We start from the raw sequence: 27887 nt of genomic DNA, 5'->3' as shown, positions 1-27887 counted from the left end.
AAATAAGGACACTATTCCGCCCTGTGCATCCACGAAAATGCGGGCTCTTTGTTTTCTGGATAGCCACCGAACCGGCAAATATTAATTCAAGTGCCTATGACTCAAATGACTAAACCTCACGTAAGCATAAGGGCCAAGCGCGTCGGCTGCTGAGAGAAGCTTTAAGAATAATGAGGCAGCTGTATGATTAAAGACGTCTCCGAATGTTTTGAACGGAACAGTCATCAACAAGTTGCCGCGGGAGACACTGTAAAAGGAAAGACGTTTTGTTGTGTGACTCTGAAAATGGAAGTGCGACGGAAGCTTTTATGTACTATATTTGGAGCCTATTATTTGTAAATGATGAATCATAGCAAAGATATGTAAATATTTTTATGAAGGCCATATATTTTCTGGATATAGCCAGCCAAGGTGGTTTCTCCCACTAAACCGGAAATACTTATTTATAATAGAAGCAGATGCGGAAAATACCGGTTGCATTACGCTAGTATTGCAAAAATAGAGTGGTTATCATAAACTAGCCGTGAAACGAAGTCTAATAGTCGTACTTAGCCATGACAAAAAAGAAAAAAACATTGAAGTGTCAGTGCTTTTCTACACTTCTCATAGCTAAAGTATATTCCACGGGTTTAAGACGAAAAACACTCTATATGGTACTTTAGTCACAAACAAGTAAATAAAGATATTGCCTAATGATTGTGTACTTTTTTTCTGAACTTATAGCGTGACGAGGCGAGAGCGTGCATTCGTATACTTTAGCAGCCGCTTTCAGTGTCACGCACAAGCTTGTGGGGAAGGCGTGCGTGACAGAGCGGCTGCTAAAAGCAGAATAGCATTCGTGTTGAGTTACACAAAGAATGTGACGGGGGAATTGGCAGAATTCATCAGTACAAGACACAGTACAAGAATTCTCTAGCAAGATCTACCCGTGGTTTTTGACGTATTATTATAAAGAATTTAGACTAGAAGTTCTCGTGGAGAAGTAAAGTGCTCGAGCTCATAGGTTGGTTGGTCATTCAATTGCAAGGATTAAATCTATATTCTTTTAGATTTATGTGGGGCAGTTAGCACATTTTCCATAAGCCAGATTTATGCAAGACCCCCTTTTTTGCAGCCACTGTCATAGCTGATCACTAACCCTTTGTTTTATGGTTTCTCTGCTTGTTTTATAAGAAAAAAGGAACAAAATAAAAGTGAGTCTTATTTTATTTAAAAAAAAAAATTAATTGAAGACCCTAGGTAGGGAAAGGTGAAGTCTGATAACCATAACAGACAATCTGATTAGCTGTGAAGGGGATTTGCAATCATAGATAGTATGGAAAAAAGTATATTTTAAAAAAAGACTGCTTTTTTTGGTTGAGTGGGAGGGGCACAATCCGCCGTGTAACAACCCCTAGCTGCATGCCTGTACATACCCAGTAATTATTTCGGTCTAAGTAGAGTCCATGAAAATAGCTTCTTAAATCATTACTGCTCAACATATAGTTAACTATACATAATTTATGGTCTCCTGCTTCTCCCTAACAATAGCTTCTGCATGTAAGTGCACTGCAGTATTCACTGGAGCCCACTGATTTCTATAGAATCTCTGTGTCACCTCCGTCGCTGTGTTTGCCTTGGTTTAAAATAATGAAGCAATCAATTTTGTTTTATTTCTTGGGCAATGATTTGCAATCATAGTAGTCCTGGACTGGGACATTGCTGTGGAAATAGAGACTCAAAATATAAAATAACTGCAAACCCAGTATGGAATAAAAAAAACAAAAACAATTTATGTCTGATGAGAAGCGGGGCAGAGAAATCGGATTATTTAGAGTGATTTTACAATGAGGCAGCTATTGGCTATACGATTAAAGACGTCTCTGAATGTTTTGAACGGAACAGTCATCAACAAGAGTTGCCGCGGGAGACTGTAAAAGGGAAGACGTTTTGTTGTGTGACTCTGAAAATGGAAGTGAGACGGCGGAAGCTTTAATGTACTATATTTGGAGCCTATTATTTTTAAATGATGAATCATAGCAAGGATATGTAAATATGTAAATATTTTATGAAGGCCTTATATTTTCTGGATATAACCAGCAAAGGTGGTTTCTGCCACTAAACCGGAAATATTTATAATAGAAGCAGATGCGGAAAATACGAGTATGCTAGATTTGCAAAAAATGAGTGGTTTTCATAAACTAGCCGTGAAACGAAGTCTAATGGCCATACTTAGCCAGGGCTTAGTCAGTTTTGCTAAAGCTAAAGTATATTCCACGAAACAAACACTCTATTGGTACTGTAGTCACCAACAAGTAAATAAAGATATTGCTTAATACAGGCCCGTACCCAGGATTTCCCTTGGGGGGGGGGGGGGGGGGGGGGGGGGGGAGGGGTGCGAAATCCGAAAAAGTGGACCTTATTTTTCCAGGGTTGGGGGGGGGGGGGGGGGGGTGGGGGGGGGGGGAAGGAAAGAGAGGAGGGTTTTTTTTTAATAAATATCCCCGAAAAACCAAAAAGGAATATTTTATGCCTTTGCAGTATCTCCACGGGACGTTTATTGTCGGATTTGACTACATACCAGAGTGATCTAGCGTGTGATCTAGAGTGATCTAGCACGTCTATTGAGACCCGAAAGTTGCCTCTAAAAGCAATTTATTATAAGATTTTAGATAAAATGTAAACAGGGGCTTATAAGTAGGGGTAATCATCTGTATTTTATAAATGTCACAGCATTTCCTAAGATCAGGCTATTTTTAGACGCGCGCGCACGAACGGGCCAATCAGCTACTTTGACGTTGGTCGCGCGCGCAAGTGACGTGAGGCTGCACGCGCAAATTGCAGTTAGGAAAAATATATTTTTATCTATCATCCGTCGGTTTTGTTTGTTTACCAAAAGAATTGCAAGCTAGAATTTAAAGTCATAGGTATGGTTGGATTCAAAGTAGTCAAAGTACCGAAGAGAGAACATAGCTTTTTGTCTAAGACTGCGCGTGCAGTTGAGCTCAGCCAAAACGTCAACACAAAGGTTGAATGTGATTGGCTCATCCGCGCGTCTAAAAATAGCCCTGATCCTAGGAAACGCCGTGACACCTATATAATATCAGAATGTGGGGAAGTTGATTGCCCCTACTTATGAGCCCCTGATGTAAACTATAAGCCCTTTTTAATATAATTGCTCCACAATCGCGATGGCAAAACAAAGCTTCAGTCATAATAATTTTATCCTGTCTATGGATATAAATAGAACTTAGCGTAATATCTTGGATGAAAATAGAATCCCGTTCAACGTCTAAATAGACCTTAGGGAAGTTCAACAGTTGATTCTAGATCATGATAAAAAAAGAAGTAATTTATCAGTAGCCCGAAGGGCACGTCTTGAAAGCTGAAACTCATATATAATCATCAAAAGAATACCATGTCTATTTACGCACGCATGAAAATCCACCCCCGGCCCCATCGCCGAGCTAGCGTAAGGGAACTTGTACAGTATACAGTATTTGGTACCTTGGACGGCGCGTGATAAACGCAAAGCCGCGCAAAGCATGATTTATTGTGGCAATTTATAATGTGCACGCTTTCAAGACCTTGACTAAATCATTTACTAGAAACTACTATCTTACTTCCCCGGGGGCTTATCTACCCTTCCAGGTAGAAAAGGTTAAAAGGACGGAATTTAGTAAATATTTTGCTTCTGTTTCAAGAAAGAGGGCCGGGATCTCTAGGATTTAGAAAAGGGGGGGGGGGGGGGGGGGGTGTGTGATTTTTTTGACAGGCTGTCTCGATTTTTCTTTGGATTTTAAGGAATATATATTTTATGTTTCAAAATCTTCTGAAAATTTCGAGAATAAAACGCCTACAGACCTCCATTCTGTCGTTCGAGAATATTACGTATCCTATCGTGCAACCCAGCAAATTTTGCAAAAATCTTCCAGTTTGCGCTTTCTATTTTCGGGTGCAAGTGCATCAATCACAACACAATTTCAAGGAAAATCTGCCGGCGAGTTGTCAAAAAATTTTGAAAAGCTCATGGTAAGAACCCAACATAATTGCGTGCTATATTGCAGGCGGTGGCAAACGACTATATTCAGGGAATGAAGGTAGCATCCTTGATAATCGGCGTCTGGTGCTGACTTAGCTATTCCCACATAACACCTCCTTCGAGCTCATTTGTGAACTCATATGCCTATGCCCGCGGCAGTTGGTTAAAATCTCATTTTTTTGTCAGGAATTCTTGTATCGCTGTTGCTAAAGCTTTGCCAGTGGGGCAAGTTGATAAGTTCCTCGCAGCTTCTCAGCTTCAGTTTGCTTATCCACTCTACAATGTGCTAACATGAATTTTCCGGTTGCGCTCCGTCAAGCAAGTCGTAGGGGGGGGGGGGTAGACGATATTAAAATTGCCTTAAAACTTAGAACATGCCTTGTTGTTGTCTTATTTATGTGTAATATACGGTTTTGGGGGGTTTTCGTAACGGAATATCCGAGCTAAATCATTTTCCCTGGCCGCTAGCCATTTTTTAAAACGAGTGAGCAGCGATTTGAATGCTTGACCGGCGCCGTTGGACAATTAGGTACGCTCGGCTGAACACGGATCTGTTATCTCTTATTTTTGTTTAATTTATATAACAGATTACTATGCGCCGATGACAGCCTTGCAGACTTTCCACCTCGCAGGCTAATAATAGTTTGCTTCGCTCCGTGTTCAGCCGAGCGTAATTTTATTGGCAATGTTTCACAAAAAATCGCGACTTCAATCCACTCGTTTTACCTCTAAGAATAACAGCCGATTCCAAGCTACGAACAAGCTTCGAAACCATTGCCTGGGCTACCTGTGCCGTTACTGGTATCACCACTACCCCATCCAAGGCTCTTTATACGTCATACAGGCAGGCTTAAGCATGCCTTCATCTCTCCCCAGTCTTCCACCAGATGGCAGATTTGGTGACCTCGCAAGCTTTGTTCAATAGGGAGGGTGGGGTGATGCTTCGATTTTTAACTATCGTTTTTTATTAGTCAAATAAGAGGGGACAGCCCACCATTAATTGAAAACATGGAGCAATTGCAGAAATGAAATTATAGCAACAGCTAAAAGATACATTTTTTTACGTTTATTATGTACTTAATGATAATACTTGTCAATCCCATTCCCTCCTCCCCCACACTAAAAATTGCAACTCGTCAAAACAAAATCTAGCACACTGTTTATGGCTGAACTCTGCAAAAACTGTAGGATAAAAAGAGAATAAGCGATGCGGGATGTTCATAGGTCATGCAAGGCAGCTTCTGCCTAAGCCTTGTTCAACTTTTTGTGTTCTCTTCATAGATTTGCGAATTATGGCGGAGGATTTAAAATCTTTTCTGGTGGAATATGCTCCACAGGGTCGTGCGAAGTGCAAAGGCTGCAAAGAGCAAATCGAGAAAAGCTCTGCTCGGATCGCTAAACTCGCCCCGAACCCCTTTAGCGAGGATGGGGGACTCATGAAGCAATGGTATCATGTGAAATGCATCTTTGACTCGTTCAGTAGAGCAAGGGCGACGACCAAGAAGATAGAAGATGCCGAGGATTTAGATGGGTTTGTTGACATGAAGCAAGATGATCAAAATACCATCAAGCAATTAATATCTGGTAAGCATTTAGTGTAAATGTTAAATATATACCTTCCTTGAAGTCTGTGTGAACTAAAACTTGATATTCTCCTTCTCAAAACAAGATAGGGATAGTCCGTTGATTTTAAACAATTGATTGAAAAATTGAAATACTATAAGGTGACAATGGTATAAAATACTTTACGTATATTCATTGAAAGTGTTCAACCAGAGACCATTGAAATAAGAGTTTTGCAAGACTCCCCCAATAACAGTTCTTTTAAAAATCTCCCACCCCTTTGAATAAGCACCTCCCGCCTCCCAAAAAATGAGAATGACCAAAACCCTCACTGGTTTGACCATGGAGGTACCTTTCTAGTTAAATGGTTATAGGGCCCTAGCAGGGCATTGTGACATGTTACAGAATTGGAATCTTAAAACTCAGGCTTGTCATTAGCCTCTTCCCTGGCTTCTATTGGATGAGAGGCTTGTCGGTTAATGACGTCACTTTTGATATGCCGCTAGCCCTGAAGCCTGGCAAAAACACTTGAAATCGGCAACTTGACGTGTCTATGGGCTTGTATGGAGCTGGGTTGAGATGTCAATGGCTTATAATGGAAACTGTTGCCTGAGCGTTTAAGCATGAAATCTGTTGAGTATAGTACAAACTTACACGTATCTCACTGCTACTGGAATTATATACTTTATTATAAGGTTTTTGTAGATTCTTGAAGCATAAGAGTAAATTTAACATGATATTTTGCGAGTAAATCCAGAACGCACACGAAGTCTAATTGGTGAAGTATTTGTCGTTTACCGCCATAGCTGGGTTATCTTGTATAAAAAGCAATCTAATAATAGTTTAGAATATTTTCTTATACCAATCAAAGAATAATATTCAAATTGGAACAGTTAAAGTTGTGATTTTCGCCTTTTGGAATGATAAGCCAGGTGTTGGGGACAGCTTATCACAGAGAATATTTGACAACAGATGACTGTCACGAGACGCCTGGGGACGAGGCTAACTTGTCGTCAGATATACCTTTTTATCAACAGTAAAAAATGATTTTTTTTACGTCAGACAGTTTCCTTTTTGATTTTTACAATTTCGGTTGTAGGTTTGTCTGGGAAGAAAGTGTCACCAGGGAAGAAAGCCAGTCAAAAACCCACATCAAGCCCTGGACAGAAGAAGGTCCAGGGGACATTGACTTTCAGTCCAACCAACACATCTGTAAGACCTTTGATGACAGTTGCTGGCAGCTCTAAAGGTACAGTAAGTTTACTTCGCATTAAAAGGATAGCCACCTACTTGGTAAGTCAAGCTGGAAGAATTCAGATTGTCACTTGCAGCAATCATACCGCTCAAATATTTAGACGGGCTGTAGCAGTACTCAGGGCATGTACTTCCCCCAATATTAAAAAAAATCATAAGAAATGACCAGTAGGGGCGTGGCTGTGCCCCCAAATATTTTCTTAATGTTGCCAGCTATTTTCCATTGAGCGCTGACTACTTTTTAAAGAGTTGATTAAAGTTTTATTTAATATGATAAAAAAAATTTCAAATCCCTACCTATCAATCTCCACCGCCTGCTCTCAAACTGTGCTTCCCAAATATTTCAAGGCCTGCACTCTTCAACTTACCTGCTTAAAAACACTCAGTTAACTCTGTTACAGTAGCAACAATTTTGAATCCAATCCTGCCTTGTAATTGATTGTTTTAGGGACAACAACTCATGATTCTCTGATATTCCATGATATTTCAGCTGACAATCTAAGTGCCTCGAAGGCTGGTGCTGAATCAAGTAAAGATGATGCTTTCCGTGAGTTTAGAAAGCTTTGTGTGCAACTGGCAGAGGAGCCAAGTTATAATGCCAAGACAAGACTTGTGGCAAACCTGCTGAAAAAGGGGCCTTCTGGAAGTGAGTACACTATATACCGTAGCTCCATAGAAATGCAATCGTCATAAAAGGCCTTTGTAAGCCACAATTTTCAGGCACATACAGTAGCTAAGCCTTGCAAATTTTCGGCCCATCCACAGAGCTCACAAATTCTGTGAAAAAAACCTACACACACTCAAAATATTGCCATTGATTGTGTTACACAATAATGGGTGTGTTGAAAATCAATTCCACTATACATAGCTTTTAATGGTTTAAATGACATTCATCAGTAAATGAGACTTGTTAGGAGGCTGCACTTTCCTCCGTTGTCTAATATAGATGGTCATAAATCTCAAGAAATTAATTCAACTGCATTTAGGTGGTTTTCAAGGAGACACTACACTCTGGGTAAAGATGTTGCTGCCTGCAATCAACAAAAGAGTTTATAACCTGCAGAGCAAGCAGCTGGTGAAACTTTTTAGTCAGGTTAGTAGTTAACATCCACCTAGACTGTACAGTGCAGCTTTATTTGAAATAGTTGTATAAAGTACTACAATCTGCATTGTGTGTAGTTTCCCCTTTTTTTAATCTCCTGTTTAATTTCGAGCAGAAATTCTATGAAACAAGGCTTTCAGCGTGAGACTCACACATTTAAATAATCATGTCACGCTCTCTTCTATATGTTGTAAGTTATATGTTAATAAACTTTGTTTCAGGTCAAAAGCTAGAAAATTTCTAAAACCGCTTTTACTTTTTGATTGGTAAAATTAAACAAAATGATTTAGAATTTTTCTGAGTAGAACCTTTATACCCTGTCTCTCACTCGTACCGCACTCCACACTATATGGCCGCTTCACGGAAATCTCACTCTTTTAGAAAATTCTAACTTTAGAGGTCTGTTAAGCTTAAAGAAATGCCAATTTCTAGGATGTAAGTTTTTGAGGTTGAACTGTATATATGAGATTATCCTTGTATAGTTAGGGAAAGCAATTATCACTGACAGTTGTTTATGTATTTGCCAGACTAATCATGATTGTTGTACTCACTAGATATTTTGTTGCAACTATGATGACATGGTTACTCATTTAGAAGAGGTTAGTGTATTTTTTATAACTGTTTTTTTGGTTCTTTTATTAGAGCCATCAAAAGGGGATTTAGGTTTCAGTGTGAGTTCTCACCACTGCGACGGGTAGCGATGGGTATCTCCAAATTTCGAAAGTCTCGCAAAAATTTCTCCAAGTCTTGGAATCTCGGCGTTTTTTACGCAAGTCTTGAAGTCTCGTCTTCCCCCCAAAATTTATGGGATCTCGGAGCCTCACTTCTTTATACCACGCTCTCAGATTCTTGGATTTTTAACGCGATCTCAGAGTCCTGAATTTTTGTTGAACGTTTTATGTTGTTACCATGCTACAGGTTTCCCCTTCTTTTTCGTAGTCTAGCAAGAAAGTATTGTAACTCTTTATATTCTTTGTCAACTGTTTTTAATGACATACCTGGAGCAAGTTATCCGAAAACAAGCTTAAAAAAAGTTTGGGCTCGTTAAGAGAAAAGCTTGGGCTCTGATTCCGAAATTTGAAAAAAAAAACTTGGAAAAAGTCTTTGAAAAAATCATGGATTTTGAAACACTGGTCTCAGCATCTTGACAAGTCTTGGGTTTATTCATTGCTACCCCTTCTGCTGTTGACTTGAATGTGCTCAAAGGTGTACTTGCATGGCTGAAGAATGCAATATTAAGGAAAGCTCGAAAGTTGAATGTGTTGGATAACAAACCAACATCACCCTTAAAAAAAGAATGAACTATATTGCAGCAAACTTGAGTTACTTTCTATTTTATTCTTGGTGGGTAAATCTATGGCTGCAGGTTACACCACACATGGAATGCACTTCACTCCTGCTTGTCTTTTTCTCGCTTAGTTTCATCATAATCTATATGTTTTTTTTATCTGAACATTTTTCTAGGGGGGTGATGTGTCAGAAACTATTAGTAATTTCTTCACAAATAGTATAATCTGCAAGCCAGCCAAGAAAAGCAACCTAACCCTTCAGCAGGTACAGTATGTTAGAAAAATATTTACAGGGTACTTGGAGAGGAAGATTTTTTTCCCCTTAAAGTGTAGAACTCTCATCCTCTTTTTGATTAAATCTGACATATGTGATATTGTGTGCTACAGAACTAATAAGTCTGACATACTGTAGATATGTGATAAGATGTGTGACAGAACTAATAAGTCTGACATAGATTATGTGATAAATAAGTGACAGAATAAATAAGAGTCTCTAATATTTCTGATAGTTGCTGTGTTTACTTACCTTAATATCCTTTGGGTGCAGTAAGTTGCCCTAAGAAATTGATGAGCCCCAAAATCCCCTCTTCCAGGAACACTAATTTTTTATTTAAAGCAAGAATTTTAAAGAAAGGGGAACAGCCCATCCCAATATCACATGCTTTACCTCTTCAACCTTGTTGTAATATGTATATTGCCCTCCTTGGGTTCCCTGTGGCCCCTGATGTTTGATTGGGACCCCCCGTAGGGGCTGGTTCCTCGTTGAAGCTCGGAGTTAGTTGGAATTTAGATTTTGAGAAATATTAGTTGAATTAAACCACGAATTGAAAGCATAATCGTGAGGATCTGAACTTATAACATGGTGTCAGAAGTCAAGTAAAAGTTTAACGAGAATCAAGGTAAAGAATATCGAGAAAAGAATTGAAATTATGGCAGAAGTAGAGTCGCACAGGACTCCTGGTCCACTGGTGCTGGATGCCCAAGCCTCAGAAAATTGGAGGAAATTTATTATGCAGTTCGAAATTTACCTAGTGGCGAAAGGAAAGGATGAGAAACCTGACAAGTTGAAGGTGAACTTGCTACTCAATTGTGCTGGAGCAGATGCAATTGAAGAATATAGTCATTTTGTTTTCAACGAAGGAGAAAGCAATGAATCTTATGAAGATGTGTGTAGAAAGTTCAAGGAACACTGTCAGGGAGCAAGAAACGTCATCTATGAGCGCCTTGTGTTTAATCAAAGAAACCAGAAAGAAGGTGAGAGGATGGACAATTTCGTGAGTGAGCTGAAACGCTTATCGTTGACATGTGAGTTTGGGACCCTCAGAGATTCACTGATCAGAGATCGTATTGTGGGAGGGGTGCTCTCGAATGAGTTGAGAGGGGAGTTGATAAAAAAGCCAGATTTGACACTCCAAAGTGCCCATGATTACTGTAGAACCTATGAAGCTGCTGAGTTGCAGAAATTCAAGTTTGCTTCACCAACTGGTTCACAGCAGCCATTGAGTGTACACCCAGTTCAAGGAAAGGAGAGAGCACCTAATCCTACCTGTAAGTTTTGTGGTTTTCAGCACCGTTTCACAAAACCAAGTATTTGTCCTGCCTTAAGAAAGAAATGTAGAAATTGCCAACAAGAGGGACACTTTGCAAAGTTGTGTCCTCTTAAGGGTAAGAAAGAAACACCGGTCAGCACAGTAGAGCAAGAAAACCAGGTTGAGAGTATGGGCCAAGGTGATCGTGGGGGTGATCCACACTTATACTTTGGATCAGTAGAACTTGGGACTGTGTCCAGCCCCAATAGCACAAAGAAGAGCGTGATTACCCTTAGGATTGCACAAAAAGAGGTAAAAGTCAAAGCTGATACAGGTGCAGAGGCCAATGTGATGCCATATCATGTATATAAGGCCATCACTACACAACCGCTACGAAAGATTCATCAGCCTCTTAAAGGATGGCTCGCAGACAAGGCAATTCATCCTGTTGGATGTGTTCGCCTTCCAACCCAGTACAAGAACCGAAAAATAGATCTGCTGTACCTTGTTGTGCATGGAGAGTTTACACCCCTGTTGAGTTGTGAAGCCTGCCTAGACTTAGAGGTGCTCAAGTTTATGAATCTTGACCTGATAGACACACCAGAAAGACTGGCCGAGGAGACCACACAAGGGAATGGCAACAAGCCGAATGCAGAATTGTTGGTAGAAGATCCGGTTCTATCGCAGTACCAAGATTGTTTTAGTAAAAAACCGGGAAGACTGCCAAACAAGGTACACCTAGAGATAGATCCATCAGTGCCTGCAGTAGTCCACCCCCCTAGGAAGATCCCCATATCCCTGCTTGAACCGACAAGAGAAAAACTCCAAGAGATGGAACAAGATGGGATTATCGTTAAAGAAGAAGAGCACACACCGTGGGTGTCTTCAATGTTGGTTGTTGACAAACGAAAAGAGAAGGACAGAGCCAACCCACCATCTAAAGACAGTGTCCGTATCTGCATCGATCCCAGGGATCTGAATAAGGCCCTCAAGAGGCCACACTACCCCATGGTCACTGTTGAGCAAGTTGCCAATCGCCTTTCTGGAGCTACAATGTTCACCACACTGGATGCATGCAGTGGATACTGGCAGGTGGAGGTAGATGAGGAAAGCTCGAAACTTCTGACATTCAACACACCTTGGGGACGGTATAGATTTACACGGCTGCCATTTGGAATTTCATCTGCTCCTGAGATATACCAACGAGAGATGGACAGGCTCTTCGCTGGAGTTGCAGTTGAAATAATTGTTGATGATTTTTTAATCCATGGAAAAGATATAAGTGATGTTGATAGGAAGGTGATAGCAGTACTTGAAAGAAGCAGAGAGGTGGGCCTGAAATTTAATCCAAAGAAGATCAAGCTTCGAGTTCCAGAAGTAAGCTATGTCGGACATGTGTTCACATCCGAGGGTTTGAAACCAGATCCTGAGAAAGTGCGTGCAATTAGTGAGATGCCACCCCCATCAGACAAAGATGGCGTGCAGCGATTCTTAGGAACAATCAACTACTTGGACAAGTTCATTGAACACAAAGCTGATCTGCAAGGCCCAATCTCCCAGCTGACCCAGCAAGTAGCAGTTTTCACCTGGGAGAAGCCTCAACAAGAGGCATTCGAGAAGCTCAAAGCTGTGATCACCCATGCACCAGTGTTGGCCTATTTTGACAATCACAAACAGACCATTCTGAATGTAGATGCGAGTAGCACTGGCCTTGGTGCAGTCATCATCCAAGAGGGTAAGCCGATTGCCTTTGGTTCAAAGACTTTGTCGTCTTGTGAGCAGAGATATGCTAACATTGAAAGAGAGTTGTTAGCTATACTATGGGGAGCAGACAAGTTCCACACGTATGTATATGGCAGGCGAGTGATTGTAGAAACTGATCACAAACCATTGGAGGCAATTTTTTAGGAAGCCCCTAAATGAATGCCCACCACGATTGCAGAGAATGCTTCTGAAGCTAACCAAGTATGATTTGGATGTGAGATATGTCCCAGGCAAGAAACAAATCATCTCTGATTGTTTGAGTAGAGCCCCACTCACTGACACTACGCCAGTAAGTGAACCAGAGGATGTGATTGGAATCAATCTGATTGAAAATCTGGGAATTGAGAATTCCACATTAAAGAAATTCAGAGATGCATCAAGTAACGATGAAACCTCAGGAGTAGTAATGGAATATGTCCTAGAGGGTTGGCCAGAAGACAAGGATCAGGTTGACGAACTGGCAAGAGAATACTGGAATTACAAGGAAGAGCTTAGTGTTGAAGATGGTTTGCTGTTCAAATCTGATAGAATTGTAGTACCAAGATCCATGAGAGCTGAAGTACTTGAAGATATACATGGAGCACACATGGGTGAGAGTAAGAGTCTGAGTTTGGCAAGAGACTATGTCTTTTGGCCCTCCATGACTGCCCATATTAAGGACCGAGTACGTTCATGTCAGATTTGTAATGCATTCCGCAACCAACAGCAGAGAGAAACCCTACATCCACATGACCTTCCAGGTCTACCGTGGCAGGTTGTTGGAACTGACCTTTTTGAATTTGCTGGCCATTCCTACTTGATTGTGGTTGATTTCTATTCGAAGTATTTTGAAGTTGAACTACTTCGGCAGTCCACTGCCATGTGTGTTGTCAACACCTTGAAGCAAATCTTTGCAAGATTTGGCATTCCAGCCAAAGTGATCAGCGACAATGGCCCACAATATAGTAACACCCGCAATATTTTCAGTACTACCCATGAGTTTAAGCAGTTTGCAGAAGCTTGGGGATTCCAGCATGTAACCAGCTCACCCGAGTATCCCCAGTCCAATGGTGCTGCGGAAAGAGCTGTCCAGACTGCAAAGCGAATCTTTAAGAAAGCAGCAGCAGAGAATAAAGACCCATTTGAAGGTTTATTAAAGTACAGAAATACACCTTTTGACGACATAGGTGTCTCACCTGCCCAACTACTCATGAGTAGGCGTACACGTTCAACACTACCTACCCATCGACGTTTGTTGGTACCTCACCCAGTAGACCCTCACAGAGTGGTAAAGGCATTAGCCCATCGACAAGCAAGTTCACGGATGAGCTATGATCAACACAGCCGGGACCTTCCCCCTTTGGAAGTTGGGGACAAAGTTAGAGTTCGTGTAAACAAAGATAAAGAATGGTGTAAAGCAGAAGTCCTGCCAAGGTCATATGTAGTTGAAGATGAGAAAGGACGTGTATTTCGAAGAAATCGAAGGCACATCATTTCTGTCCCGAAGGACACACCCATGAATCCGAAGATGCCAGTGGCTCCCACATACATGAGTCCTCAACCTCAAGTGGTCGCTAGGAAAGCGCAGATCAATGAACCGCCAAGTCCATTGAAAGTACAGGAAGATCAGAGAGAAACAGAAGCACATTCACCCATCAGAACAAGAGCTGGTCGTGAAGTGAAGAAGCCACAAAGACTTATTGAACAATGTTAAGAACATTTTTTGGGTTTTCTTTGAACATTTATTGAAGTTTTGAAAGGGGGGAGATGTTGTAATATGTATATTGCCCTCCTTGGGTTCCCTGTGGCCCCTGATGTTTGATTGGGACCCCCCGTAGGGGCTGGTTCCTCGTTGAAGCTCGGAGTTAGTTGGAATTTAGATTTTGAGAAATATTAGTTGAATTAAACCACGAATTGAAAGCATAATCGTGAGGATCTGAACTTATAACAAACCTTTTTTCTTCCCTTCATCCCTTCAAGATTTAGATTTAGTCTCGAATTTCCCTGTATCCTATTATTATAAAAGCACTATTATAGTACTTACCCACTTATTAGCACCTAGAATTTAAGAACGTGTTAGCCTAACATTACCAATTTAGACCCGGTGAAATAAGAACCTTTTAAGCCTAATTTAAAACAGGTTCTTATTTAACAAAAAATGAACTTTTAAAGATCTCCCAGCAAAGATGAAAATTGTTGTGACGTTATCGTGGTTCTACTATCAGAAAGCCATGAGTGTACAATCATAATCTGGAAATATTTTAAATCAATACATAACTGTAACAATAATGTGTCTCTTTTTGGGTGTTCACTGTTCTTTCCATTTAGTTCATAATGGTATTACTTCGAATAATCTTGCAGTCTCTGGTCAAATATAGAAATGTGTTTTTGTCCTGATCTTCTTGGCTGTGTAGTCACTACTGGCTGGTGTATTGGCTGGTGTATTTGCTCCTTGAAGCATGGTGGTATCTTTTTGATATCTCTACCTTCTTCCTCTCTTTCTTCCTGTATTTTCTGTGTCGCAGACTTCAGTTGTTTAACTCTTGATGCATCTCGACATATAATCTTTCCATCTCCGATTCTTCTTGCCTTGACTGTTGATCCTTTGATTTCAGTGATGATATAGATGTGCGGTTCATATGGTGTTTGGCCTTTTGTTTTCTTGTCCCGCTTGATCAGAATGGCTTGTCCTACTGCGAGCTTGTGTTTTGTTGCTCTGTGTCTTTTGTCATGGTACATTTTTGTTTGTTCTTTGTACTTGCTGTCGTTGCATCGTATTTCACTATCCTGTGTCAGTTTGTCTGTTGGAAAGTGTTCAATTTCGTTCTTACTTCTCTTCGTCATCAATTCATAGGGTGTCAGGTTCTTTATAGCCACCTCCCCACTGTCTGCTAAAACCTTGCACATCTTCATCCTAGGTTGACTCGTTTTTGGACAGATTAAAGTTGTTGACCAAAGAAGATGATCAACAGCGAGAGCTTTGCAGCATTACTCAGCGCTGTACCTCTAATGACCTTAAGTACATCATCAGGCTTATCAAACACGATCTACGGATGAATGCTGGTGCCAAACATGTGTAAGTCTGCATCCATGTAAATACAGTACCCCTTTTCTAAATTACATAGACTTAGGAAGAGTTGTATTGATTAAAGCATTGTCACAAACGGGATATGTTGTTAACTACTTTATTTACTTCCAGCCATCTAACAAGGATTTACATAGGGTTGGGGGGGTGGGGGGGGGTAGTCATAGAAATCAATTAAAAAAGCATAGAATTTGAAGATTCCTTAATAAGAAATTACCCAATTTTAGCCACCAAGGGGGGTGGGGGGTGTACCCCCTGTGTACGTGCCTGACTTCGATCATTCGGTCATGCCTAGCAAACGCTTAGTCGATATGCCAAAGCCTAACTTTGATACATTCATGCATGACTGAATAATCAAGGTTAGTAAGTTGTTTTTCATATAGTATGTTTGGTTGTGAAAATTTTGTGTAGGAAAATTCCAAATTCCGTAATTCCCTCTAAGGCAATAAGGAATGTCATGATGACTAATTAGACCATCCGCAGTATGGGTACAGTCATTCAGCCATATATAGTTTACAAACCAATTTGTTATTTGCTGATAAAAATTATAAGGTAATAAAAAATTATGTATTTTAATAATGGTATGCTTTTCTACAAATTGTATCTAGTGTAATGTTATTTTATGCACCATGGTAAACATCTAATAATTATATAAAAATTTGTATAAACAACAATTAGATTCACATTTTTTTGGAGCCATTTTGTTTTGTATTCTGCTGTTACAGTCTTGAAGCCATTGACCCTGATGCCTACAAAGCATTTCAAGCATCAAATGACCTTGAAGATGTTGTGAAGAGATGCTTGGAAAAACACGCAAGTTCTGGCAATGATAGGGTTCCTGGAATGTCCAAGAAATTGAGCATTCGAGCATCCTTGATGACCCCTGTCAAACCCATGCTGGTAAGAAAAATAGAGCAAGGTGGTTTGTAAGCTTTTGCATACAAGCTTTTTATCCGATTTTTAGAGGTAGCTTTATTTTATTATCATCTCAGAAAAAAACTCAGTGGAGGATCCAGGGGGAGCAGGTCAGGGTGGCTGTCTAAGGGGACAACTACCACCTCCCATTGAACTAATTTTACAAGTTAGGGGATGTAAAACCCACAATTGTACCTCCCCCCACATATTTGACTTATTGGTGCCCCGCTTTAATAGGTAGCTCCCTTCAAAAGATTCTGGATTCGTCACTGGAATCTATGAAGAGCTCTTCATTGATTTAAATCTGTTTTCAAACCCAGGCCTTAAGTGGTCCATCTTATATCACTGCTGAAGATTTTAGCTCTTTTATGTATTATTTACATGCTGCTATAATCTTTTAAAGGCTGAAGCCTGCAAGACATTCTCTTATGCAATAAAAAAGTGCCCAAAAGGAATGCTTGCAGAGATCAAGTATGACGGTGAACGAGTACAGGTACTGGAACCTTTTGCATGCATCTGTCAACCACCCACCCCACCCAGGGGTGTAGCCAGGGTTGGCATACAGGGGGGTGGGCATAGGCAAGGATATCATGTGATGACTCACGCAAACAAAAACATCTAATGCCTTTTTATTCTGAGAGTTAATCTGCAATGCTGGTACAAGTGTTTCGAGATGGGGGCACAAGATGTCATACTATTTAATAAAGGTGTCAATGGTGTAAAGAGTGGTGAATTTGTCTGCAAATTCTTTAAAAAATAATAAGTACATTCTATTCTGATTGTACAATTCGCATTTTCATCTTTACTATTTATGATTCCAGGTGCATAAGAGTGGAAGTAAGTTTGAATTTTTCAGCCGAAGCTTGAAGCCTGTTCTTCCACATAAGGTAGACAACATTTAGCATAATATAGAATTAGGTAATCTGTGTAACTACAAATTTAACAACCCCAGAGCTTTCCTTCTACTATTTTATTTTTTATTTTTTACAAAAAAAAGAACATTCTTTTTGGTATTTGTGATTCATGACTTTTTTGGACGCCTCTTTTTCTTGTTAGGTTTCAGCATTCAGGGACTTTCTTCCCAAGGCTTGTCCCCATGGCAACAATCTCATTCTGGACTGTGAGGTACAGGGCGAGTTCGGTTGTTGACAAATGCATCAGTTACTTATCATGGATTTTTCTCTCACAACTCCCTGCTTACCATTTTGTGATATCGCCTTACGTTGCAACATCTCTTGTGTCGTTTAAAACAATGCAAATCCTGATTAGGAATCTTATAGCTGGTCCGTAGCAGGATGTGGGGCACTTGGGGAATGTGCCCCCCCCAATCTTATAAAAAAAATTATAAGGAATTGGGATGTAGAGATGGACTGGGCCCCTGATGTTTTATTAATGTTACTGTTACTGCGTGTCAATGAGTCTGCTCTGGAAGTCTTGAGCACCAGTTTTGGTGGACAATATTCATTACTATGGTTAACAAACGCTTCTATATGGGTAATTTGTAATTTGTTATATTTTGTTACGTACCCCTTGTTTGAAGGTTTCAATAACGTTTTTGTTTTGTTTTCTTAGGTTTAAAAAAAGAAGGTGACCTCTCCTCACATCCTTGTCCTTAATGTTTTATTTTATTTCTATTTATTTTCTCTGTTTGTTTGTTACAGGTTCTGCTAGTTGATAACAAAACAAGTTTGCCTCTTCCTTTTGGAACTCTCGGAATCCACAAAGTATGTACTTTCTCATTGTGCAGCTAAAGCTGGATTAAAATTATCAATGCAGTTATCGCAAATCACCTCCCCCAATATTTGACTCATTTGAAAATACAGCGTCCTGTAAGAAGCCTCAACACACCCTTCCCAGATTGAGGTATTTCTCGATAAACAATATTTGATTAAAAGTAGCTTATGGGAGTAGGTCATCTGCGTGACTTGGTATTATGCGAGATCCTAAAATTTACGGTCTGGATGACATTACTGTTTATTTGGGGGGGAACAACACGCAAATTTGTTTGTGATTGGTTTTCATTTTAAGCGTGAAAAAACATTAAGTAGTATATTTTTTCATTGGTAGAAATCTGCATTCAAGGACGCTAATGTCTGCCTCTTTATCTTTGACTGCTTGCAATTCAACGAGGAAAACGTGATGAGAAAGTAAGTTTCACACTTTCCAATATCTCATAGCAGCAGTTTCTCTTTTCAACGTGGTGTGTTCCTTACTCAGAAAGAAAGAGAGCAAGAACACTATGATTTCACATAACTCTTGTAAACATGTACATTCTCCTCGCCTGCTGTCATAGTCTCTAATAGGAATTTGAAATTAAACGCTTTGAAACTGGTTTATGTCAAGGGCGGATCCAGGGGCAGAGGGGGTAGCCACCCAACCCATCCCCTATTTTGGATACATTATCATCCCCTTTTAATGTTCATTGTCTGGATCCGCCAGTAGTTTTTGTCTTATATTCCATGTTTTACTTGCAGATCAATGACAGAGAGACGAAAAATCCTGGAGGAAAACGTGACAGTGATTCCGAATCGAATCATGCTGTCAGAGACTACCTTCGTTAAGGTGTGCCTCTTGCTTGAAACTGTTATTTTTGTTTCATTGTTCATGGGAACTGTTATATTTTGATAGATTGAAGTGCTGTACGATTGAATGGAAGTTACCTGCTTGAAATAGCCGCTAATGGAAATGGTATAGGAGAAGGAGCAAGGGGTGGGTAAAGTGACGGCGTCACTCACTTTTCCTTTAATCTTGCAGGACGAGAAGAAGTTGTCCCAACTGATGGCACGAGCTATGCGTGATGGTCTAGAGGGTCTTGTGTTAAAAGATGTAACGGTTAGCTAGTAAGACTGTAGAAGCGTTTATCCTTGGAAACCCAGGGCGTCTTTTCCCATCGTTCATGGCTGAAGAGGGCATTAGCGGGTCAGATAAGGACATCCCTCCCCCTTTTTTCGTCCAAAATTTAATCAGGAGACTAAGACTGTTTAAAGCACTAAAAGATTGATTTTACACATCACATTATTACTACGTCTGCTGCGAGGTTCTTTGCAGAAGATTACTCTCGTTTTCTGATTCCCATAGGTTACATTGTCTTGTTTTTCACATTCGTTGTTCCAATGGTAAACCTATTCTTTTGTTTTGCAGGGTCAGTACGAGCCTGGAAAAAGACATTGGTTGAAGGTTCGAGACTTTTCACATTCAAATCCCCCACTGTTACTGATTTTACCTTATCTCATGATTTTTTCTTTAACGGATCTTTATTTTACAGATGAAAAAAGACTACCTTGAAGAAGGATCCATGGCTGATACCGCTGACCTGGTGGTATTGGGGGCGTATTACGGTACAGGCAACAAAGGTTAGTATGTTGGTCACGTGTGTCACGTGGTCATTTTTCGAAAAGACGCGGAGAAAGGGGCGCCCATCAAAAGCGTACCAATTGCTATACAAACGCGCAGACGCCACACCTAAGAGCTCAGATTTGATACGTCACAAGAAAACCAGGACGAGCAGACGACGACGGATGGTAAAAAAACAAAAACACGGCGGCTAAGGTGCCTCAGTTGTCATCAGTTTTTCAAGTGCAAGAGACGTTCAATTTTCAAGAAAGCGAAAAAACTTGAGTCATGTGCCTATGCTTAAACGTTAAAATTTTCCAATAGCTTCACCTACATTTGTCCGCTCCATTTCTTTCATGGCACATCAAACCTGGACTCTTACGATCTACTTCCCTTGTTTGTTGTGCTGTTAGGTGCCTGTTTGTTTTTTGAGTGCTATAGCTCAAGGGCGTGGTGTATTAATAGGAGGTCTGATGTCCGTTTTCTTGATGGGCGTGTTCAACCCCCGTATCAAAAAATGGTGCACTGTTGCCAAGTGTGGAAACGGCCACGACGACAAGACTCTCGATAAGCTGAACCGTGAACTGAAGGTCAAGAAGATCAGCAAGGTACGCTCAGTGGTATTGGTTGTGGGCTGGGGGGGAGGGGGGGGGTTGAGTTATTCGATAGTTGAGTCGAGTTAATCAGTTGTGAAAGAGAGTTTATCTTAGTGACCAATAGTTAACCTATAAAGATGGCGAGTTGGCAAAAATGGTGGCGAGTTAACAAGTAATTGTCACGAGTTGACAAGAATGGTGAAAAGTTAACCAATAGTGGTGTTGAGTTTGCGTTAGTAACGAGTTTGTGTATTGGTGAGTTTAGCTATAGGGGTTGAGTTTGTGTTGGTGTGTCTAGTACTCTAGAAGTGGCCAATATTTGACTTGTTGTTGTTTAGGATCCTAATAGAGTTCCCGTGTGGCTTGAGGTTCACCGGAGTCTTATTCCAGATTTTGTCGTTGACGATCCTAAGGTAAACACACAGCACACAAGTCAGTGAGTGTGATTCGCCGTTTTACTTGTCTTCTTAAATGATCGTTGACGATCCTAAGGTAAACACCACAGCACACAAGTCAGTGAGTGTGATTCGCCGTTATACTAGTCTTCTTAAATGATCCGACTAGACTGCTTTAAACGCTTTTTAGATTTTTTGTGTTTGTATATTAGTATATGCAATATTAACGGTTTATTTTTTTATGTTTACCCAATTCGCAATTAACAAACGTAGCGAACAACTAGATTTTGGTAGCTTTTTCTTGGACTTGCAAAAAACCCAAGTATGTCTTTCCCACAAACCCTCAGGCTGAGGGCTCTGAACAACCCTTAAAATCTGCCGTAGGTTATAGTTTATCTTCTTGTGTTTGAGGTTTTTATTTATTGATTTATTTATTTGTTTGTTTGTTTATTTCAGAAAGCGCCTGTATGGGAGATTACTGGTGCCGAGTTCAGTAAATCCACCACGCACACCGCCGACGGAATATCGATCCGATTCCCGAGGGTCACTCGGATCCGAGACGACAAAGACTGGGAAACAGCAACTGATCTAGACCTCCTGAAGGTACATGCTATTGTATATAGCTGTTAATATGAGTTTTTTTAAGTATACTTCTTAGTCGCCGAAAAATTAAAATCATATCTCTATCGGCTATATAATCAAGCGAGTGAGACATTTCCATCGTCCATAAAGTATCAGACTTGTGTAAACAGTGAGAATGAGTTGTTGATCAATATGCTTTACCACATTTTTAGACACTGTTCAAGAACTCACGTGGATTTACAGGTTGGTCATCCAGGGCCTAATAAGACCTCGGCATTCTTGGGGGGAGGCATTGAAGAAACTGTCATTTCTTTATGATCTTAGAAAAAAACTGGTGAGAAGCATAAAAATTAGTATGATGTTTTTAACTTAAGGTAGTTTTTTTTAACTATGTCTATGAGTAGCCATTTTCTGTCGAAGATCATCTCAACTCTCATCACTTCTATAGGCGCACTAGCATTTATTTTATAGCCCGTGGTACACCTTCACGCACCCCTTTGGCCTGATAACCATCGCATGCGCATGGTACATGTAATGACAATGTGCTATTTTTGTAGACGTCTCTACGTTAATGAAGTATAACACGAAAAACGAAGACGAACCCATGGATAGCGATGAGACGGTTGATAATGATGACGTAACTGAGCGAAAATCTAGCGCTAAAAGAAAAGCCAATCAAATTGAAAATGATAAAGACGAGGCAAGCGACAGAAAGGTGCGCGAAAAATGATACAAGCTATATATTTAAACACATAAGATAGTACACGCGCTCTGATTGGATTCCGAATTTACATAAACTCGATGTCAAAACTATGTAACATCCGAAGAGACATTTATAATTTTTCTATTAAAAAATAGAACATAGTTTTCCACGCTTTTAAAATAATATTACATTGATCATTCTGTTTCTGTTTTAGAAAAAAGTGTGCATGTATGGCTCTAAATGCTACCAGACAAATCCCGACCACATGAAGAATTTCCTTCACCCTGAGGTACAAATAGTTTCCGTCTCATTTCGTGGCCAAGGAATCTTACTCAAAGTAGAGGTAGCCTTCGTGAAGTACCAAAAGTTTGTCTGCACGCAGGATAAAGGAGGTTCACAGCCTAGAGATAAGTTGAAAGGCGATGCCCTTCAACAGCAAACCAAAATGTCGCGCGCGCCTATTTTTTATTTTTTTTTTTCGCGCCAGTAGCTTTCTCGCCAAAACTCTTGTATTTACCGGGTAATCGCTTGCAAGCATGGTTTAGTACTTTCGGAAGGGTCGGCACATTTCGACTCTCTTATATTTCTCCTAGCTTTTGCTGTCTTGACGTTTGATCTTGATATATGCAGAGACACACAAAAAGTACCGATAGCGACCGCTCCGCTGACGACAACACAACGTCAAATGTGAGTTGTTGAATTTTTTTTTTTTTTTTTGGAAAAAGTCAGGCATTTCTAGTCTGTTTAGCAGCCGCTTAAAATGTCACGCACGCCTTCCTCAGAAGCACATTTCTAGAAACAGACTGACCTAAGTTTTACTCTTTATAGGAGTTGCCCAATGTTTTTAGTGGCCTTCAGGTCTACGTCCCTGATACCATCAAAGACTTTAACAAGCTGAGGAGATACATCATCGCGTATCCACGGACATGTTATTGTACTAGGAATATTTATTTTATATATCAATGGCCCAACTACGATTTGCTTTGACCGGTAAAGTTTTTTAATTCAATTTAAACCAGTCTTTTAGGAATTGGTCGTTAAAGCGACCTCTAGATTTGGCCGGTCGTAACGTGGTAAGTCGATTAGAATTCCTGCCATCCCACTAGGGGGAGGGGTGGATGGGCTAAATAGGGTTATACGTTGCTTTATGGTATATATGGAATCATGTTTTATATTCTATGTAGACATGTAAAGGTTTTTAGCTTGACTGCAAGGTCTAGATATGACGGCGATGTCGTGACAGACAAAAGCACGGCAACACACATCATCGCCAACTCAAAGGTAACTCCGTAGCGATTACAGTAAATTAAAAGATTGGTAAATCTATGAATATGGTACTAGGGACCCAGTTTTCTGGTTTAGAAAATCGCAATCACAAGATCCGTCTTAATAAAAGCCTATATAACAATTTTCCTACACAATTTTTACTATTGCGATGACGAGCTTTATAGCAGTAATTTTTACTCAATAGAATTAATTGTCTGTCAGGGGCGAGAACTTTGACAATATACCCTTGCGCACTTCACAAACCTTTTGGTTAAAATTTTGTTTTACATAACAATTTGAATTATAATTATTTTGTTAACGTTTCAGGAAGAAAATAACGAGGACGCTGTTGTGTTGTCAGCCGAGTGGGCCTGGGCTAGTATAAAGAAGGGTCGGCTTTTGCCCGTTAAGAAATTTAGACTTTGACAGTTTGCTTGTTTACGCATATTTACACTAAATACCTGAATTCTTCTTGGTTAGGAATTGGGTGGCTGGATATTTATCCTTAAATTCTTGAATTCTTCTTGGCTGGGAAGGGGGGGGGGGGAGGGGGTTCACGAATCTCGAATTATGCTAACCATCTTGCAGGTGGTGGATAATTTATTCACCCCGGGGAAATGATATACACTGGCGCTCCCGCGGGCATGCGGAGTGGCAAAAAATATCCCGCTTCCCGCGGGACCACACGTCTAATTCCAGGCGGCGCCCCATTATCCCATTGGTAGAGTTTTCGGCGACAAAACAGACCATCCGCCATCTGAAAGTAAGCGAGCACAAATTCATGCAAGATTTATAATTAAACAGCGCCTTTCAGTTTAGAAGCGGCCTAGTAAGTTAGTCAGGATTTTAGATGTCGTTTAAAGCTTTCTTAAAGAAACTTAGCACTGTTTGTGAAAAGCTCTTAAAGTAAGAGCGAGCTTGTGTAAACACACGTGCAAATAATTGCTAAAAGTGATAACTGGTATAAGTGGAATTACTTGCAGATACAATAATTAGAGTCTGTTTTCATAAACCCGTCTGACAAAGTTTTTTTTTTTTTTTTTTTTGGTTTTGCGAGTATATGAAATCTAATCAACAAATTCTATCTGTTACGGCTCTGCCGGGTGCGTATCCGTAGAAAGCTGACGGTGGGTCGTGCTCAGCCAGTGGGCAGAATGTTCCGTCCCTGCAAGACCTGCAAAAATGTATTAAATATTAACAGTTATATTTATAAGTGACTTTTAGTACAGGCAAAATTGAATCTAATTACTCAACTCAATATAACTCAAAGCGGCCGCTGTGTACAGAAACAATGAAATGAATGAATATATTATTTATTCGTATATGAAAACGGTTAAGATTGGTTCGCCTATCTCACAAGCTCATAGGCATCCTATGCTACCTCCCCGACACTCTTCCTATGTATCTATCATGTCGACAGGGAATGGCTATTTTGTGCTTCGTAATGAAGCAGTCTCTTATTTTAATTTTGACCAATACGGCGTTTAATTGTGACTTTTCATATGCATTTTTAAGCATCAAACGCCATGTCACCGATTGTTGTGTTGTTGTGCAAACTCTTCCCATAACATTCCCTCTCCGAACCTTTGACCCCTTGAAAACTTTTGTAACCCTTAAAATTTTTTATAACCGGGCACTTAAAGTCGGTAATCGTTCGTCGAAAACCCCATCAGCTTGTGGACTAGCCGTTGGACAGTAAAAGGCAATAAAGATTATGCAAAAAAAAGTGGTTGTAACTCGTGCTGTGTCTGACTCTGTGTGTGTGTTTTTTTTTTCACACTAACACAAAATGACTTGAGACATGGGATTCGCGCGTATATGCGTAGTAGAGATGCGCCTTGCAAAGCTTCCAAAAATACCTAAATAATTGACAAGGGCATTAAATCCTTTAGCGTTCAAAATGAGTTTCAGTTTTTTTTAGAGTTCCGGATTGATTATTTATCATGCCTCACCTAACATCCGCCCTCTTCCAAGTTCTGGTTTTCGAACTACTACTACAACGAGGGTTTTTATTCAAGGTAAGTTAAACCGTTTCAAAGCAATCTTTCTATCAAGAGGGTTATTGTCCTAACGCATCTGAGATAAGACATGTTAGAACGATTTTCTCTGTTTTACCTGCAAATCGTTGTATCATCATTGCACATGGTATGGTCCCGATTTAAACTACAATTGAAAGTTGCAAAACTTTAACGGTTGAACGAAAAAATAATTTTTGGACATTTAAACGGAATCCTTATAGTCACCTTAAATTTACTAGTTTTAGAGCTCAGTTCAATTGAATTCGCAATGCTAGCCTATTGGTTATAAAATGAGGGCGAAAAAAAAAACGATACTTATAAAAATAAATGAAAAGTAAAAAGTGGTAAAAAAGCTTACAAAAAACAAACACTTGTCGACGGGAATCGGATAAGCACAGCATTGAATCAAAAGAGAAAATTAAGCCATACACCTAGCGATGTCTAATCAGTCTGCGGGACACGCGCTCATAAATTTTAAATTTGATTTGAGCCTCCATCTCATGAAGCAGTTTGCAATAACGGCCGACGCTTTAACCAAATCACGGAGAGCACAGACCTTTTAGAAAGAAAGATCTACCAAAATACGGATCTCGCGCTTATCAAGGCCTGCAGCGAACATAATTTTTGTATAGTAATGAGTCTGAGAATTATGTACAAGCGGTTCAAATTCATAAAATCGATGATAAGTTGTTGGATTTATTTATCATTTCTAAAGAATGATCAATTTGATTAATGAACTTCGGAATTTTGGAACATGACTTTAAAGCGGACGATTGTTAATGACACTCGTAATTAGCTTGATTATCCAATGCCCCAACCCCTTGATTAAAAACACACAGGGATCTCACCAATTGCTTAGTAACAAAATGTTTTCCCATTCCTATGATATTACAGACGCATACCCAGGATTTTTCTTGAAGGAGTGCGAAAACCGAAAAAATGGACCTAATTTTTTGGGGGGAGGGGAGTGAGTTTTCTGATAAAAATCTGACCCCCCCCTATCTTATGCTTTATAATTTTGTCTACAAATAGCCCGTGTATTGAGAACCGAAAGTGGACTTTCGGCCGTTTGGAGGGGGGAAGGGGTGCGTTCGCACCCCCTGCACCCCCCCCCCCCCCCCCCCTGGGTACTGGCTTTATCATATTACTCCTTTTTCAATTTTCACTATAAGAAAATGGAACAAATTGACAAATAATAATGTTTTCTTGTATTACAATCATGGTCATATATTACATGGGCCTCGCTACTTAATTTAGTCTCATACACTAAATGTTATTAACAGATACACTACATAACCAGTTGTGTTAGGCGTTCATCATTTTCATTTTCTTATAGTCAACCTGAAATAGGTGTATACGATCTTGGTTGATACGTTGTAACCTTGGTTGTAACGTGTATATCATATATATATATTTTTTGTTGAAGATTCTTGGAGAAAGTGACATCGAAAAAGGTATGTTCAAACGGGAGTTCCAAGTCTCTTTTTTCTTATTAAGCCCTTTTATTAGCTAGACGGAAGAGTTCATGTATTTTCCAACATAAACAGAGATAAACAACCAGGGTAATTTTATTTATAAAATATTGGTTGCATGTCATTGACTATGGCTAGTAATTGTTTGTTCTACTAGTATGCAACGACGCGGCCGGGATTGGCTCCAGAGAACTATCAGACAGCAACATGACGTCATCATCAGCAAAATCACCCAACTCTACATACGGGCCCCAACAGGCAAAGCTACACAGTGCGCATTCGTGGTGTGCGGCCCAAGGTGACACTAAACCATACCTTGAGATCTTATTGGGCATCGTCCGAATGATCAAGTACATCGCTACTCAGGGAAACCCGACCGCTGACCAGTTTGTGACTTCATTTAGCCTAGAATCGTCTGTCATCCAGGACTTGTGGATCACTTATGTCGAGACAGGAGCGCGAAAAATTGTAAGAACATCGACCGATACACAAAGCTCTTAATATTTTTGTTAATGGCGCCAAATACATACATATACCGATTTCCCTTGAAGGTTCGAATTTTTAGGAGTCAACCGTATGTCTCGCTCTAGTATGGCAATTAGACAAAAAAGCTTCGGTATTGTGAGCGTGGAGATTCTCGCGCTTCATATATTTGCGTGCTTTTCATGTAGTGTATGCTTTGTGCGAAAATAGAAGCGGCAAACAACCTGTTGTAGAAAAGCGCAAAATGCGCGCGAAAATTCTATAACTTTGCGCTGAGCTTCGTTTATACAATAAACATTTCTCTTTTGGAGGGATTAGTTTGTCCTTTATTTTTTTTTTGTATTAAGTTTCCCTATCATTTCTTGTAAACTAACTGTAGCTCTTTAACAGTTTGTAAGTAGCGTAGATGGCGGCAGAGTCGTCAAGCACTCGTGGAAGCACGGGTGGCCAAGTGTGTTAGCGCGTCGGCCTCTCACCGCTGTGGCCAAGGTTCGAATCCTGGCTCAAACTGGGGATTTTTCCGGGTTCCTGCCTTGGT

General features: G+C 40.1%; 1 protein-coding gene and 1 long non-coding RNA gene across 5 annotated transcripts; both read left to right on the top strand.

Moving 5' to 3' along the window:
• Positions 1–5006: 5006 nt before the first annotated feature.
• LOC5509532 (DNA ligase 3) lies at positions 5007–25102 on the top strand. Of its 4 annotated transcripts, XM_032378443.2 has the most exons (27): positions 5020–5605; positions 6684–6833; positions 7329–7484; positions 7825–7931; positions 8495–8539; positions 9405–9494; positions 15420–15577; positions 16312–16486; positions 16905–16994; positions 17323–17388; positions 17558–17626; positions 18163–18225; positions 18569–18648; positions 18976–19063; positions 19256–19333; positions 19643–19678; positions 19767–19854; positions 20300–20442; positions 20769–20843; positions 21282–21428; positions 21620–21650; positions 21965–22122; positions 22325–22399; positions 22741–22797; positions 22939–23024; positions 23331–23391; positions 23704–25102. In XM_032378443.2, the coding sequence occupies exons 1-27, from the start codon at positions 5236–5238 to the stop codon at positions 23800–23802; spliced, it is 2841 nt and encodes a 946-aa protein (XP_032234334.1). In that variant the 5' UTR covers positions 5020–5235; the 3' UTR covers positions 23803–25102. The 4 variants fall into 4 exon arrangements, 3 of the variants coding, with proteins under 3 accessions (XP_048589239.1, XP_048589238.1, XP_032234334.1); XM_048733281.1 differs by lacking the exon at positions 22741–22797 and having other exon boundaries at positions 5015–5605; XR_004295325.2 differs by lacking the exons at positions 21965–22122; positions 23331–23391; positions 23704–25102 and having other exon boundaries at positions 5008–5605; positions 22939–23017.
• Positions 25103–26485: 1383 nt separating this feature from the next.
• Positions 26486–27661, top strand: LOC5509557. Its single transcript, XR_004295324.2, has 2 exons — positions 26486–26848; positions 27024–27661. It is a non-coding gene; the product is annotated as an uncharacterized LOC5509557 (long non-coding RNA).
• The last annotated feature ends 226 nt before the right edge of the window (positions 27662–27887 follow it).

This window comes from Nematostella vectensis, chromosome 10, assembly GCF_932526225.1.
Source record: "Nematostella vectensis chromosome 10, jaNemVect1.1, whole genome shotgun sequence".
Lineage (NCBI taxonomy): Eukaryota > Metazoa > Cnidaria > Anthozoa > Actiniaria > Edwardsiidae > Nematostella > Nematostella vectensis.
The sequence above is the reverse complement of the archived record's forward strand: the minus strand, read 5'-3'. Positions and strand labels throughout refer to the sequence as shown.

What these genes read in the sequence shown, in the direction of transcription:
- LOC5509532 (XM_032378443.2), top strand. Translation starts at nt 5,236, where the DNA reads ATGTTCATAGGTCATGCAAGGCAGCTTCTGCCTAAGCCTTGTTCAACT. An exon ending in CTGATCTAGACCTCCTGAAG is followed by an intron (nt 21,429 to 21,619) that starts GTACATGCTATT and finishes CCACATTTTTAG; the next exon opens with ACACTGTTCAAGAACTCACG. An exon ending in ACGACAACACAACGTCAAAT is followed by an intron (nt 22,798 to 22,938) that starts GTGAGTTGTTGA and finishes TACTCTTTATAG; the next exon opens with GAGTTGCCCAATGTTTTTAG.